The sequence below is a fragment of the Pseudophryne corroboree genome (assembly GCF_028390025.1).
Source record: "Pseudophryne corroboree isolate aPseCor3 chromosome 3 unlocalized genomic scaffold, aPseCor3.hap2 SUPER_3_unloc_1, whole genome shotgun sequence".
Taxonomy (NCBI): Eukaryota; Metazoa; Chordata; class Amphibia; order Anura; family Myobatrachidae; genus Pseudophryne; species Pseudophryne corroboree.
The window spans coordinates 6,940,977-6,954,451 of record NW_026967493.1 but is presented as its reverse complement, the minus strand read 5'-3'; the positions used below and the strand labels follow the sequence as shown (position 1 = coordinate 6,954,451).

The window sequence follows — 13,475 nt, the reverse complement described above, 5'->3', positions numbered from 1 at the left end:
CTCGGCTCAAGATCCAACCGTACACCCCGATGTTATTCCCTGTGGAATACCAGTGAACCCCGCTGCAGAAATACAGCGTTTCTGGTTGTACTAGATTATGGTTAGAATACAGGTTTACAATTATGAAATATTGATACAAAAAAGTATGACCTTTTTAAAGGGTTCAAATTAGACAAAACTTTACAGTGATTAGCATACAGTTACAATTTATTTATGGCGTACTGGGAGGACACCCAGATCTGGCGTGAGGGGGTCCTGGTGGCGGGCCTGGTGTCCTGGCGGCGCTATATAGACGATGTTCTCTTTGTTTGGCGTGGGGACGAAGAGTCGCTGCGAATATTCTATCAGAGACTTAATTTGAATGATATGAATATTAAATTTACATTTACTCAAAGTCAGAATGAGGTGTCCTTTCTCGATCTGAGTATTTATATCCAGGATGGTGAAGTTCAGTCAAAAACCTATAGGAAAAAAACAGACTCCCAACAGTTTCATTGACAGAACAAGTCAACACCATGCGCACTGGCTGGATGGGATACCTTTCAGCCAGTTTACACGGGTCAAGAGAAACTGTTCGGATGCAGTAATATGTGATCAGCAATTGGATGAACTCACAGATCGACTAGCACAAAAAGGGTACACACCTAATATTCTTGAATCAGCCAGAAAAAGGATAGATGGGGTGGATAGGTCCCAATTACTGACAATAAGGGAAAAACCCACTAATTCTGATGATAGATTTAAGTGGGCCTTTATTAGCCAGTATAGTAGTTCTTTTAAAAGTATAGAAAAAGTCTTTATCAATAACTGGAACATTCTAAAACAGGATATGGTGATTGGCGACTTGTTGCCAGATAGACCCACTTTTATCTACAGGAAGTCCCAATCCCTTAAGAACCAACTTGTGAGGAGTAGCCTTGATATGGAATTGAGACAGAGTGTGAGGACTAAAGGCTTCCACCGTTGCGGTGATTGCCTAATGTGCAAAACTGTTAAGGCCCCAGTGAGGAAATTCACGGAATACACTGTTAATGGCCACAAATATCCCATTCGTGATTTTATCACGTGCCACACTAAGAATATCATATATGTACTCGAATGTGTATGTGGCCTTGCCTATGTGGGTAAAACAGGAAGGAGTGGCAAGGTAAGGTGGGCCGAGCACATATATAATATTCGGAAAGGTCTTGAATCGCACAGTGTTTCCTCACATTTTAAAAGGATACATAATTCCAATACAGGTGCATTAAGGAACTTTTGGGGTATACAAGTGATACAACAGAAGTGGAGAACTAGGGACCTAGACAAAAGACTCTCCCAAGCGGAGATGAAGTCAATACACCATTTAGGTACCCTAAGCCCAAGGGGACTGAACGATGAATTTGAATTAAAATGTTTTTTTTGACTTAGGTCTTTTATTTCATCTCAGCACCTATCCTTTATACTGTCCCTTATTTTAGATTTGTGTTTATATCACTGGTAATTGCTGCCATTTCTTTTTTCTTTTATATGTATTACATATATGGATTTATGTTAGTCCGGGACTCTGTGATCATATTCGATATGAGTTTAACCACAAAGGAATGATTCACTGAGAGGATTGGATGACGGTCCTGTGCGTTTCCTGGTCAGTGGAACGCATGTAAACAGCAAGGATATCCACGGAGTATGAAGCCGATCTGACGACTTCCGGGTGCGTGGAACGCAGGTGACCCGCAGTGACGACTTCCGGCTTCCGGTCGTCATCGAGCATGTGCGCTGCACGGAGCGCGATGCGTGGACGACAATTGGAGACAGCTGGGACCATTAATTAATAAGGTTTAAAAGCACAACTTTGGAGCCAATAACCCACGCTTCTGATGAAGGACACTTGGTCCGATACGCGTTAAGCGTGGCTTTTGCTTTTAATTTGTGACTGACCCTGGGACATCTGGACACAACCACCCTCTGTTACCCTGCATGCTATTGGACACTTGGAGAGATTGTGCACATCTTCCAACACCACCTGCAGTGGCTGCAAGGAATCTTTGGGTGATATACCATCTGTGTTATCCCGTGGAGTCTTATATGACATGCTTTTGTTCTTTTAACTTCCTGTAAGTTTTATCTGTGCATTAAAACCAGTGCGTGTTTTTTATCAAAAATACTACACCATGGTCTGTGTTTAATGGTGCCTCTTACTGCTTGCCCATTCATATTGGGGAAAGAGGCACTTATTTTTTAGGTTTCTTCTGGATATCATCCGTTCAATTTGAATATTGATGTTTGTTATGAGGACCTCCTAGAGTGAATCTTTATCCTCCATTCACCAGCTTATGAGGAATATCTTTCAATTAAGGGTGAATGCATTCTATACTAGTTGATTATACACTTTTGCATGTCACTTGGTGAGCGCTATTGTCATGTGTAAAAATTTCCTTTTCCATGATCACCAGTGTGTGTCTGAACCAGTCCCGGATCCACTACCAACTTGCTGTGCAGCAACAAGAGGATATCTCCAGCACTCACCAACACAAATGAGGACATTCTAAACCTAACATGGACTCTCATGTATGGAAGCCTTTCCACCTCTAAAGTGGTCACCGGTAAATATTCAAACAACCGAACTGTGCTAATTTAACCAAACCTCTATGGAATTAGTGGACTTATCTGGGTATATTTTAAAGAAAAAGACACCAAGCGATCCCACTATATACAGAAATATTAACTGAATGTGGTGTATGTAATCTACCTTATATAATTGTGAGGAGAGTAATTGCTAATTTTAGTAGTTTTATTGGTTTTTATCATAATAAATTGTTATATTATATAATATTGTTTCATTCCAATCACTTCATCAGTAGCGCTGCCGGTATATATTTTTTGTTTTTGTGTTTATACGAGAGTGACTCCCCTGTTTATGTGGTGGCTGCTTGGTGCAGCAATCTCATAAGAAGCGCCTGTTCTTCTTACCAAGGAGCTCTCTACCATTTTCTCTTATTTATTGTGTCTCAGATCCCCATCCTTCAGGGTGGTACTCTCTCTCTTCAGGCTCCCACATTGGGGGCTGTTATCAAATGGGGCCTGGATCAGGAACCTCCATCTTGGACCTGGCTGCAGCTCCACAATGGGGGGGCCATTCAGATCCTATAGCAACTGCTACAGGATGTGCAAAGTACCGATTGACAGTACTTTGCACATATGCGCAGCACCTGTTGTGTGGGTACAGGAACGGGTCCTGCTATGACGGTCATTATTGTGGTATCCAATTAGAGGCAGTTTTAATTGGCCAAAATTGGACCCACGATTGTGCGAAAACACCTGGGATCGGGGATAAGTCCCATGATCCCATGTTATTGCTGCTCCGGCAGCTCGCTTATCGTGATTAGGACTGAGGCACTCAAAGCATAATCCACGATAAGTGCCAGCATCGGGGGAGGAGCACATCGCACCGCTGCTAATAGGATACCCCCCTAATTAATAATAATGATAAGATTACTGGGGAAAAGAGATGCAGTTCAGAAACAGAGAATATTGATTCTTTTTTATTATTACTGTGGCCAGTAAAAAGAGACGAATTTCTCTAGTTACACACCAGGTGGCGGAGTAACTAAGTTTGGAGGAAGACTGCAGTGTGACTGGCCTGTATTAATTATTTAATTGCAATGCATTCTGGGGGTAGAAGTCCATAAATAACTTGACACTAAAGGAACTCACAGACACGTGGACTACGTCTCCCATAACACACTTGCTTTCCCCTCTGTAAACCCGGGAGCCAGTTGGAACGCACAGACCAGTAGTTATGTGGAACGCATAGACAGGAAGTCCAGGGGTATGAGCAAAACAGGTGGCACGCATGAACCGGAAGTTAGATGTAACATTTCACGTGTCATAGGTGAGTGGGAGGAAGCAGACAGGAGACATTACTGTGACTGGCAGAAGGTAATTACAGGTATAATTAGCCCGTATTGTCTATTCCTTGTTATTTCCTCACATCCATACTGCAGGGCATAACTAATGGCTCATGTAAGTGGTATGAGAGCAGCAGGGATGTCACACATGTGATGGTGCTGTGTAACCTGTATATTGCCAGTACATCCCCCTCTTACTGCAGGCAGCCAGCTGTTACCACATACCTCCCAACATGACCCTCTCCAGAAGGGACACAATGCTCTGGTTCTGGACTTTTCTCATCATTTATGATTACCAGCACCTGTGTTGAACAAGTTAATGGATAAGAAAGGTGTTTCAGCACAGGTGATGGCAATCATAAATTAAGAGGGAAGTCCAGGAGCAGAGCATTCTGTCCCTCCTGGAGAGGGTCATATTGGGAGGTATGTTATTATTGCAGGGAGGTCAGGGGTGTATGGTGGAACAGTCTGTCCTCTGTCACCGCTATCCTGGGAATAGCTCTATGGGATGTGACATATAGGAAGATGGTCACTGGAATGCATGGGGCTTGTTTTGGTGCTGTCACCTCTTCATGTCGCAGGGGGTGGAGCCTGTACCCATAGAGGGCAGAGGTCACCTAGGTCTGTACATTGTACAGATTGGTCTGAGGAAGGGATCGTGAGGATAGTTGAGTGAGAATATATGAGCCCCAAAGGGGGATGGGGTCAGCAAGTCGTCACTCACTATGTCCACTGTATGTCAACATGACAGTGCCGCTGCTGGCATCCCGACACAAATGTAATGCTACTTAGAGCATTTTAACCACGCAGGTCTTATAACTTTAAGCCTGCATACTCACTGTGGAGATAGTGATGGTATAACATACCCAACCTGCCACAAAGACATGGGCGTTGAGTTTGCAGCTAGGAGCGAGTGAGTTTATAGAGTGGACAGGAAGTTTATTAGGCTGTGTGCAGAGTGGGTGAGTGTTCCATCTCATTGCATGTGGAGTGGGAGGGAGCTCCGCCTGTGTAGAGTGTGAGAATACCGGACGGCAGGGCTGTGTGAGTGGTGTAGGCAACTATGACCCCTAGATCTGGCTAGCAGGCTTCCTGTAACCTGAACAGCTTCCAGACCACCCTGAGGATGCTTTGGGCAGTGTTGTACTTCAAGTTACTGGAGGCCTCATCCCCTTTGCATGACATGTGTTCAGAGGGCGGGGTTGGCACAAAGAGCAGTGATGCCCTGTCACGGCACCGTACCGGGAGATATGTTTAGTTCTGCGCGCCCTGCCAGCTGACTGATCTGCCCGTAGGCCAGACTTGTGCATCATACGTCGTTCAAAATGGTTAGAATAAATCACTAGGCAGATAGTGGGTGAAAGAAGCGCCCTATTATTATACATAAAACACAGAGCACACAATAATAGTGATAATGCGACAATACTAGGGATTCCCCACACTGCAGTACAAACACTCCTGCATCTTGTTAGCAAGGACCAGTCACTGTGATGCAAAGTCCTGGGATTTGGTTACCCTTCTCCTCTACCCATATGGTGGGGACTAAGGTCAATGTCTCCCTGCTTTTGGTGGACGCAAGGAGTGGAGAAGTCTGTTGATGATCTTCTACTTTGTAACCAAGCTTTCCCGCTCTGCAAGTTCCTTGTGTTCGAGCCTCGCCAAACTGTGCCCAGTCCAGTGACTTCTTGTTGGCACTGACCAGGTTACATCCAACATCTGAATATCGTACTAAGCTGCTTTTTTAAACCCCGCCACCTGTTGGTGATCACTCACCTGAGCCCTCCTCAGGGGCTGGGAAAGCTCCCATCTCATCGTGGTCACCACATATGATCTGACTCCAGTCAGACCGGATGTGGCGTTGCAGGATGTAACTAGACACATTTCCTACAGAACATAGGAATGTTCCCAGAAACATTGAGGGCAATCCACCTGGCAGCAGCACATACATATCATAAAATTTTATGGGCGATAACCTATATTCACAATGCCCAACACTTTTGTCTTTTGGTGTCCAGAGGGGATCCGAATTCTGTCTGTTTCCGGAATGGGTGGGAAGTCTGTCCAACTTTGGCCAATATGGCTGTATGTGCGCCGTAGATTACTGACGGCCTAAATGGTCAATAAGTTAAATTAAGTTGGTGTAGACCAGTGAGAAATCGGCCTTTATCTCTGTTATTGATTATGAATTTCTGTCCTATGTACAGGGTATACTGTCCTGTGTAGCTCATCTGTATCCCTGATGATGGACGGACATCACATGACTGAGAGGATATTACACCTGACCCTGGAGATTATCTACCTGCTGACTGGAGAGGTGAGGGAGTCTGGGAGTGTCACAGTGACATAACTCTTATCTCTATTACTAACACAGGGACCTGACTGGAGAGGTGAGGGAGTCTGGGAGTGTCACAGTGACATCACTCTTACCTCTATTACTAACACAGGGACCTGACTGGAGAGGTGAGGGAGTCTGGGAGTGTCACAGTGACATCACTCTTATGTCTATTACTGACACAGGGACCTGACTAGGGAGGTGAGGGAGTCTGGGAGTGTCACAGTGACATCACTCTTATCTCTATTACTAACACAGGGACCTGACTGGGGAGGTGAGGGAGTCTGGGAGTGTCAGTGACATCACTTTTATCTCTATTACTAACACAGGGATCTGACTGGGAAAGTGAAGGAGTCTGGGAGTGTCACAGTGACATCACTCTTATCTCTATTACTAACACAGGGACCTGACTGGAGATGTGAAGGTTTTTGGTAACATATAGTGATATACAGTATATTGGTGTTTCTCTCAATACACAGGATTATAAAGTAATGAAGAAGACATCTGGAGAGCCTGTGACACCCAGACGCCACCCCCGTGTGTCAGGAGGACTGAGCAGGACCCAGAGCCCCATCCCGGTGCCTTCACCTCACTCACTGATACATGGGAGACTCAATGACCAGAAGATCCTGGAACTCACCAACAAGATCATTCAGCTGCTGACTGGAGAGGTAACTGCTGGGAATAGGACATTATACAGTAACACCAGGGGATGTGTCTGGGTGATGACTGTATCATTGTGTGTGTCAGGTTCCTATAAGGTGTGAGGACGTCACTGTCTATTTCTCCATGGAGGAGTGGGAGTATATAGAGGAACACAAGGATCAGTACAAGGACGTGATGATGGAGAATCACCGGCCCCTCACATCACTGGGTAAGAGGAGACTGTCATGTAGTGTAATGGAGAGAGCAGCTATGGGGGCCACCTAGATACACATCACCTGATAATCACATATGTACAATGTACTCAGTCACTGTGTCTCCTACAGATGGGGCCAGTAACAGGAATACCCCAGAGAGATGTTCCTGTCCTCTTTATTCCCAGGATGAAACAGAGGAGAATCACAGTGTCCCACAGGAAGGTCAGGTAGGTGGGATTGAAGGTATTGTTGGATGCCAAAAAGTGTTAATTTTTCATTCTTTCCTCAGAATAGGGACCACTATAAAGCTAGGTAGTATATATATATAATTAATATGAACGTTTTGTGTGCATGGTGCTTAATAAATGAGTAATTTATTGATGAAGGTGAGATAATAAGATTTTACACCTACCGGTAAATCTATTTCTCGTAGTCCGTAGAGGATGCTGGGACTCCGTAAGGACCATGGGGAATAGACGGGCTCCGCAAGAGACATGGGCACTTTAAGAAAGAACTGAACTCTGGGTGTGCACTGGCTCCTCCCTCTATGCCCCTCCTCCAGACCTCAATTAGAGAAACTGTGCCCAGAGGCGATGAACACTACGAGGAAAGGATTTTGATAATCCAAGGGCAAGATTCATACCAGCCACACCAATCACACCGTATAACTTGTGATAAACTACCCAGTTAACAGTATGAACAAACAATATAGTCTCGGTCCAAACCGATGAAACCACAACATAACCCTTATGTTGGCAATAACTATATACAAGTCTTGCAGAAGAAGTCCGCACTTGGGACGGGGGCGCCCAGCATCCTCTACGGACTACGAGAAATAGATTTACCGGTAGGTGTAAAATCTTATTCCCTCTAACGTCCTAGAGGATGCTGGGACTCCGTAAGGACCATGGGGATTATATCAAAGCTCCCAAACGGGCGGGAGAGTGCGGATGACTCTGCAGCACCGATTGAGCAAACAGGAGGTCCTCCTCAGCCAGGGTATCAAACATATAGAACTTTGCAAAGGTGTTTAATCCTGACCAAGTAGCAGCTCGGCACAACTGTAATGCCGAGACCCCTCGGGCAGCCACCCAAGAAGAGCCCACTTTCCTAGTGGAATGGGCCCTAACTGATTTTGGCAACGGCAATCCTGCCGAAGAATGCGCCTGCTGAATCGTGTTACAGATCCAGCGAGCAGTAGTCTGCTTTGAAGTAGGAGCGCCAACCTTGTTGGCAGCATATAGGCCCTCATTCCGAGTTGTTCGCTCGCAAGCTGCTTTTAGCAGCATTGCACACGCTAAGCCGCCGCCTGCTGGGAGTGAATCTTAGCTTAGCAAAATTGCGAACGAAAGATTCTCAAAATTGCGAATAGAAATTTCTAAGCAGTTTCTGAGTAGCTCTACACTTACTCTGCCACTGCGATCAGTTCAGTCAGTTTCGTTCCTGGTTTGACGTCACAAACACACCCAGCGTTCGCCCAGACACTCCCCCGTTTCTCCAGCCACTCCCGCGTTTTTCCCAGAAACGGCAGCGTTTTTTCACACACACCCATAAAACGTCCAGTTTCCGCCCAGAAACACCCACTTCCTGTCAATCACACTACGATCACCAGAACGAAGAAAAAACCTCGTAATGCCGTGAGTAAAATACCAAACTTCTTAGCAAATATACTTGGCGCAGTCGCAGTGCGAACATTGCGCATGCGCAGTTTGCAGAAAATCGCTGCGATGCGATGAAAAAGAACGAGCGAACAACTCGGAATGAGGGCCATAGAACAAACAATGCTTCTGTCTTCCTGACCCTTTCTGTTCTGGCCACATAAATCTTCAAAGCCCTGACCACATCAAGGGACTCGGAATCCTCCAAGTCACGCGTAGCCACAGGCACGACAATAGGTTGGTTCATATGAAAAGATGAACTACCTTAGGAAGGAATTGAGGACGAGTTATCAACTCCGCCCTATCCACATGAAAAACCAGATAGGGGCTTTTATGTGACAAAGCCGCTAATTCCGAAACTCACCTTGCAGAGGCTAAGGCTAACAACAACATGATCACTTTCCAAGTGAGGTACTTCAATTCCAACGTTTTGAGTGGTTCAAACCAAGGTGACTTAAGGAACCGTAACACCACGTTAAGGTCCCAAGGCGCCACCGGAGGTACAAACGGACGCTGAATATGCAGTACTCCCTTCACAAACGTCTGTACTTCAGGAAGAGAAGCCAATTCTTTTTGGGAGAAAATTGAACCTTTATAGATCCTAATTTCAGGCCCAAGTTCACTCCAGTTTGAAGGAAGTGAAGAAGACGGCCCAAATGGAATTCCTCCATAGGAGCATGCCTGGCCTCACACCAGGAAACATATTTTCGCCATATTCGGTGATAATGTTTCGATGTCACATCCTTCCTAGCCTTAATCAGGGTAGGAATGACCTCCTCCGGAATACCCTTTTCCGCTAGGATCCTGCGTTCAACCGCCATGCCGTCAAACGCAGCCGCGGTAAGTCTTGGAACAGACAGGGCCCCTGCTGCAGCAGGTCCTGTCTTAGAGGAAGAGGCCACGGATCTTCTGTGAGCAACTCTTGCAGATCCGGATACCAAGTCCTTCGTGGCCAATCTGGAACAATGAGGATTGTTCTCACCCCTCTTAGTCGTATTATTCTCAACACCTTGGGTATGAGAGGTAGATGAGGGAACACATAGTCCGATCTGAACACCCATGGTGTCACCAGGGCGTCTACCGCTACCGCCTGAGGGTCTCTTGACCTGGCGCAATATCGTTTTAGCTTTTTGTTGAGACGGGACGCCATCATGTCTATTTGAGGCAGTCCCCACCGACTCACGATCTGTGCGAAGACTTCCTGATGAAGTCCCCACTCTCCCGTATGAAGGTCGTGTCTGCTGAGGAAGTCCGCTTCCCAGTTGTCCACTCCCGGGATGAACACTGCTGACAGTGCGCTTACATGACCTTCCGCCCAGCGAAGAATCCTGGTGGCTTCTGCCATTGCCACTCTGCTCCTTGTGCCGCCTTGGCGGTTTACATGAGCCACTGCTGTGACATTGTCCGACTGAATCAGAACCGGCTTGTTGCGAAGTAATTCTTCCGCTTGACGCAGGGCGTTGTATATGGCCCTCAACTCCAGGACGTTGATGTGGAGACAAGTCTCTAGACTTGACCAGAGACCTTGGAAATTTTTTCCCAGTGTGACTGCTCCCCAACCTCGGAGGCTCGCGTCCGTGGTTACCAGGATCCAGTCCTGTATGCCGAACCTGCGGCCCTCTAGGAGGTGAGCACTGTGCAGCCACCACAGGAGAGATACCCTGGCTCTGGGAGACAGGGTGATCCTTTGATGCATGTATAGATGAGACCCGGACCATTTGTCCAGTAGGTCCCATTGAAAATTCCTCGCATGGAACCTGCCGAAGGGGATTGCCTCGTAAGATGCCACCATCTTCCCCAGGACACGTGTGCAGTGATGCACCGAAACCTTTTTTGGCTTTAATAGGTTCCTGACCAGAGCTATGAGCTCCTGAGCCTTTTCCATCGGAAGAAAAACCTTTTTCTGGTCTGTGTCCAGAATCAGGCCCAAAAAAGTCAGACGCGTTGTAGGAACCAGTTGGGACTTCGGAAGATTGAGAATCCAACCGTGCTGCTGTAAAGTCTTCACAGACAGTGACACGCTGTCCAGTAACTTCTCCCGAGATCTCGCCTTTATGAGGAGATCGTCCAAGTATGGGATAATTGTGACACCCTGCTTGCGCAGCAGCACCATCATTTCCGCCATTACCTTGGTGAAAATTCTCGGGGCCGCGGAAAGCCCAAACGGCAACGTCTGAAATTGGTAATAACAGTCCTGTACTGCAAATCTCAAGAACGCCTGGTGAGGAGGGAAAATCGGAACATGAAGGTATGCATCCTTTATGTCCAGGGACACCATCCAATCCCCCCCCTCCAGGCTGGCGATGACCGCTCTGAGCGATTCCATTTTGAACTTGAACTTCTTCAAGTACAGGTTTAGGGATTTTAGATTCAAAATGGGTCTGACCGAACCGTCCGGTTTCGGGACCACAAACAGGGTTGAGTAATACCCCTTTCCTTGCTGGAGAAGAAGAACTTTACTATCACCTGTTGAAGATACAATTTTTTAATTGCAGTCAACACTAACTCCCTCTCTGACGGAGAAGCTGGCAGAGCCGATTTGAAAAACCGGCGAGGAGGCACCTCTTCGAATTCCAGCCTGTATCCCTGAGAAACAATCTTTATTGCCTAGGGATCCACCTGTGAGTGAACCCAGACTTGGCTGAAAAGTCGAAGACGTGCCCCCACTTGAGCTGACTCCCCCAGGGAAGCCCCAGCGTCATGCGGTGGATTTTGCAGACGTAGGGGAGGACTTCTGCTCCTGGGAACTAGCTGTGTGCAGCTTTTTTCCCTTGCCTTTACCTCTGGCAAGAAAGTACGATCCCCGTACCTTCTTGCTTTTATTTGAACGAAAGGACTGCATTTGATAATGAGGTGCCTTCTTAGTATGCTGCGGGGGAACATAAGGTAAGAAATTCGATTTACCGACCGTAGCAGTAGAGACAAGGTCCGAGAGGCCTTCTCCAAACAACTCCTCCCCCTTATAAGGCAATGACTCCATATGCCGCTTTGAGTCGGCATCCCCCATCCACTGTCGGGTCCACAAGAGTCGCCTAGCAGAAATAGACATAGCATTTATTCTGGAGCTTAGTAAACAAATGTCTCTTTGAGCATCCCTCATATATAAAGCAGCATCTTTGATATGCTCTAGGGTCATTAGAATGGTATCCTTATCTAGGGTGTCGATCTCCGTTGATAAGGAATCTGTCCATGCTGTGACAGCACTACAAACCCAGGCCGATGCCATAGCCGGTCTAACAATAGTACCGGAATGTGTGTAAATGTACTTCATGGTAACCTCCTGCTTACGATCAGCAGGATCCTTGAGGGTAGCTGTATCCTGGGAAGGCAGTGCCACCTTCTTGGATAAGCGTGTCAGCGCCTTGTCTACTTTAGGTGTAGATTCCCATCGTATCCTGTCCTTTTGTGGAAAGGGATACGCCATAAGAATCCTTTTGGGAACTTGTAGTCTCCTATCTGGAGTTTCCCAAGCCTTTTCGCACAATTCGCTTAGCTCAAATGAGGACGGAAAAGTGACCTCAGGCTTTTTCCCTTTATACATGTGTACCCTCGTGTCAGTGACAGGGGGTTCTTCAGTGATATGCAAAACCTCTTTAATGGCAATAATCATGTAACGAATACCTTTTGCCACCTTTGGCTGTAATTTTGCATCCTCATAGTCGACACTAGAATCTGAATCCGTGTCGGTATCTTTGTCAGTAATCTGGGAGATAGTGCGTTTTTGAGACCCAGAAGGTCCCGGTGCCACTGGGGCAGGCATGGTCTGACTACCTGACTGCTCCCTAGCCTCAGCTTTGTCTAACCTCTTATGCAATAACTAGACATTTGCATTCAAGACATTCCACATATCCACCCAGTCCGGTGTCGGCGTTGCCGATGGCGACCTGACAATCATGCACTCCCCCTCCTCCTTAGGTGAGCCTTCATCGTCAAACATGTCGACACATGCGTACTGACACACTCCACACACACAGGGAATCTCTTATCTGAAGACAGGTTCCCCACCTAGGCCCTTTGGAGAGACAGAGAGAGAGTATGCCAGCACACACCCCAGCGCCAATGACCCAGGAAAAAACACAGAATGTTTACCCAGTAGCGCTGCTATAATGTATAATCGCAAAATATGTGCCCCCCCCTCTACTTTAAAACCCTCTTTCACCGTGTGTCAAGCAGGGGAGAGTCCGGGGAGCTTCCTCTCAGCGGTGCTGTGGAGAGAAAATGGCGCTGGTGAGTGCTGAGGGAGAAGCCCCGCCCCCTCGGCGGCGGGCTTCTGTCCCACTCAAACTTAATACAATATGGTGGGGGCTCTTTTATATACATGTACAGTGCCCACCTGTACATGTATATAGTAATTTGTCATAGGAGAGGTATTCTATTGCTGCCCAGGGCGCCCCCCCTGCACCCTGCACCCTTACAGTGACCGGAGTGTGTGAGGTGTATGGGAGCAATGACGCACAGCTGCAGTGCTGTGCGTTACCTCAGTGAAGCACCCGAAGGCTTCTGCCGCCTCAGTAGTCTTCTTTCTTCGTTTCTTCCGGCTCTGTGAGGAGAACGGCGGCGCGGCTCTGGGATGAATGCCCAGGACGAACCTGTGTTCCACTCCCTCTGGAGCTAATGGTGTCCAGTAGCCGAGAAGCAGAGCCTATCATTTAAGTAGGTCTGCTCCTCTCTCCTCAGTCCCTCGATGCAGGGAGTCTGTTGCCAGCAGAGCTCCCTGAAAATAAGAAAAAAACCT

General features: G+C 47.0%; 1 protein-coding gene across 1 annotated transcript in view; it reads left to right on the top strand.

The window, feature by feature from the left end:
- The window catches only part of LOC134983100 (zinc finger protein 436-like), an 83,283-nt gene that overhangs the window by 8,374 nt on the left and 61,434 nt on the right, over window positions 1–13,475 (top strand). Inside the window, exons 2-7 of the mRNA XM_063948803.1 lie at window positions 2,452–2,585; window positions 3,875–3,931; window positions 6,095–6,204; window positions 6,702–6,893; window positions 6,973–7,096; window positions 7,212–7,309. Of these exons, the coding sequence (XP_063804873.1) occupies window positions 2,452–2,585; window positions 3,875–3,931; window positions 6,095–6,204; window positions 6,702–6,893; window positions 6,973–7,096; window positions 7,212–7,309 (715 nt within the window). The remainder of the gene's footprint in view (window positions 1–2,451; window positions 2,586–3,874; window positions 3,932–6,094; window positions 6,205–6,701; window positions 6,894–6,972; window positions 7,097–7,211; window positions 7,310–13,475) is intronic.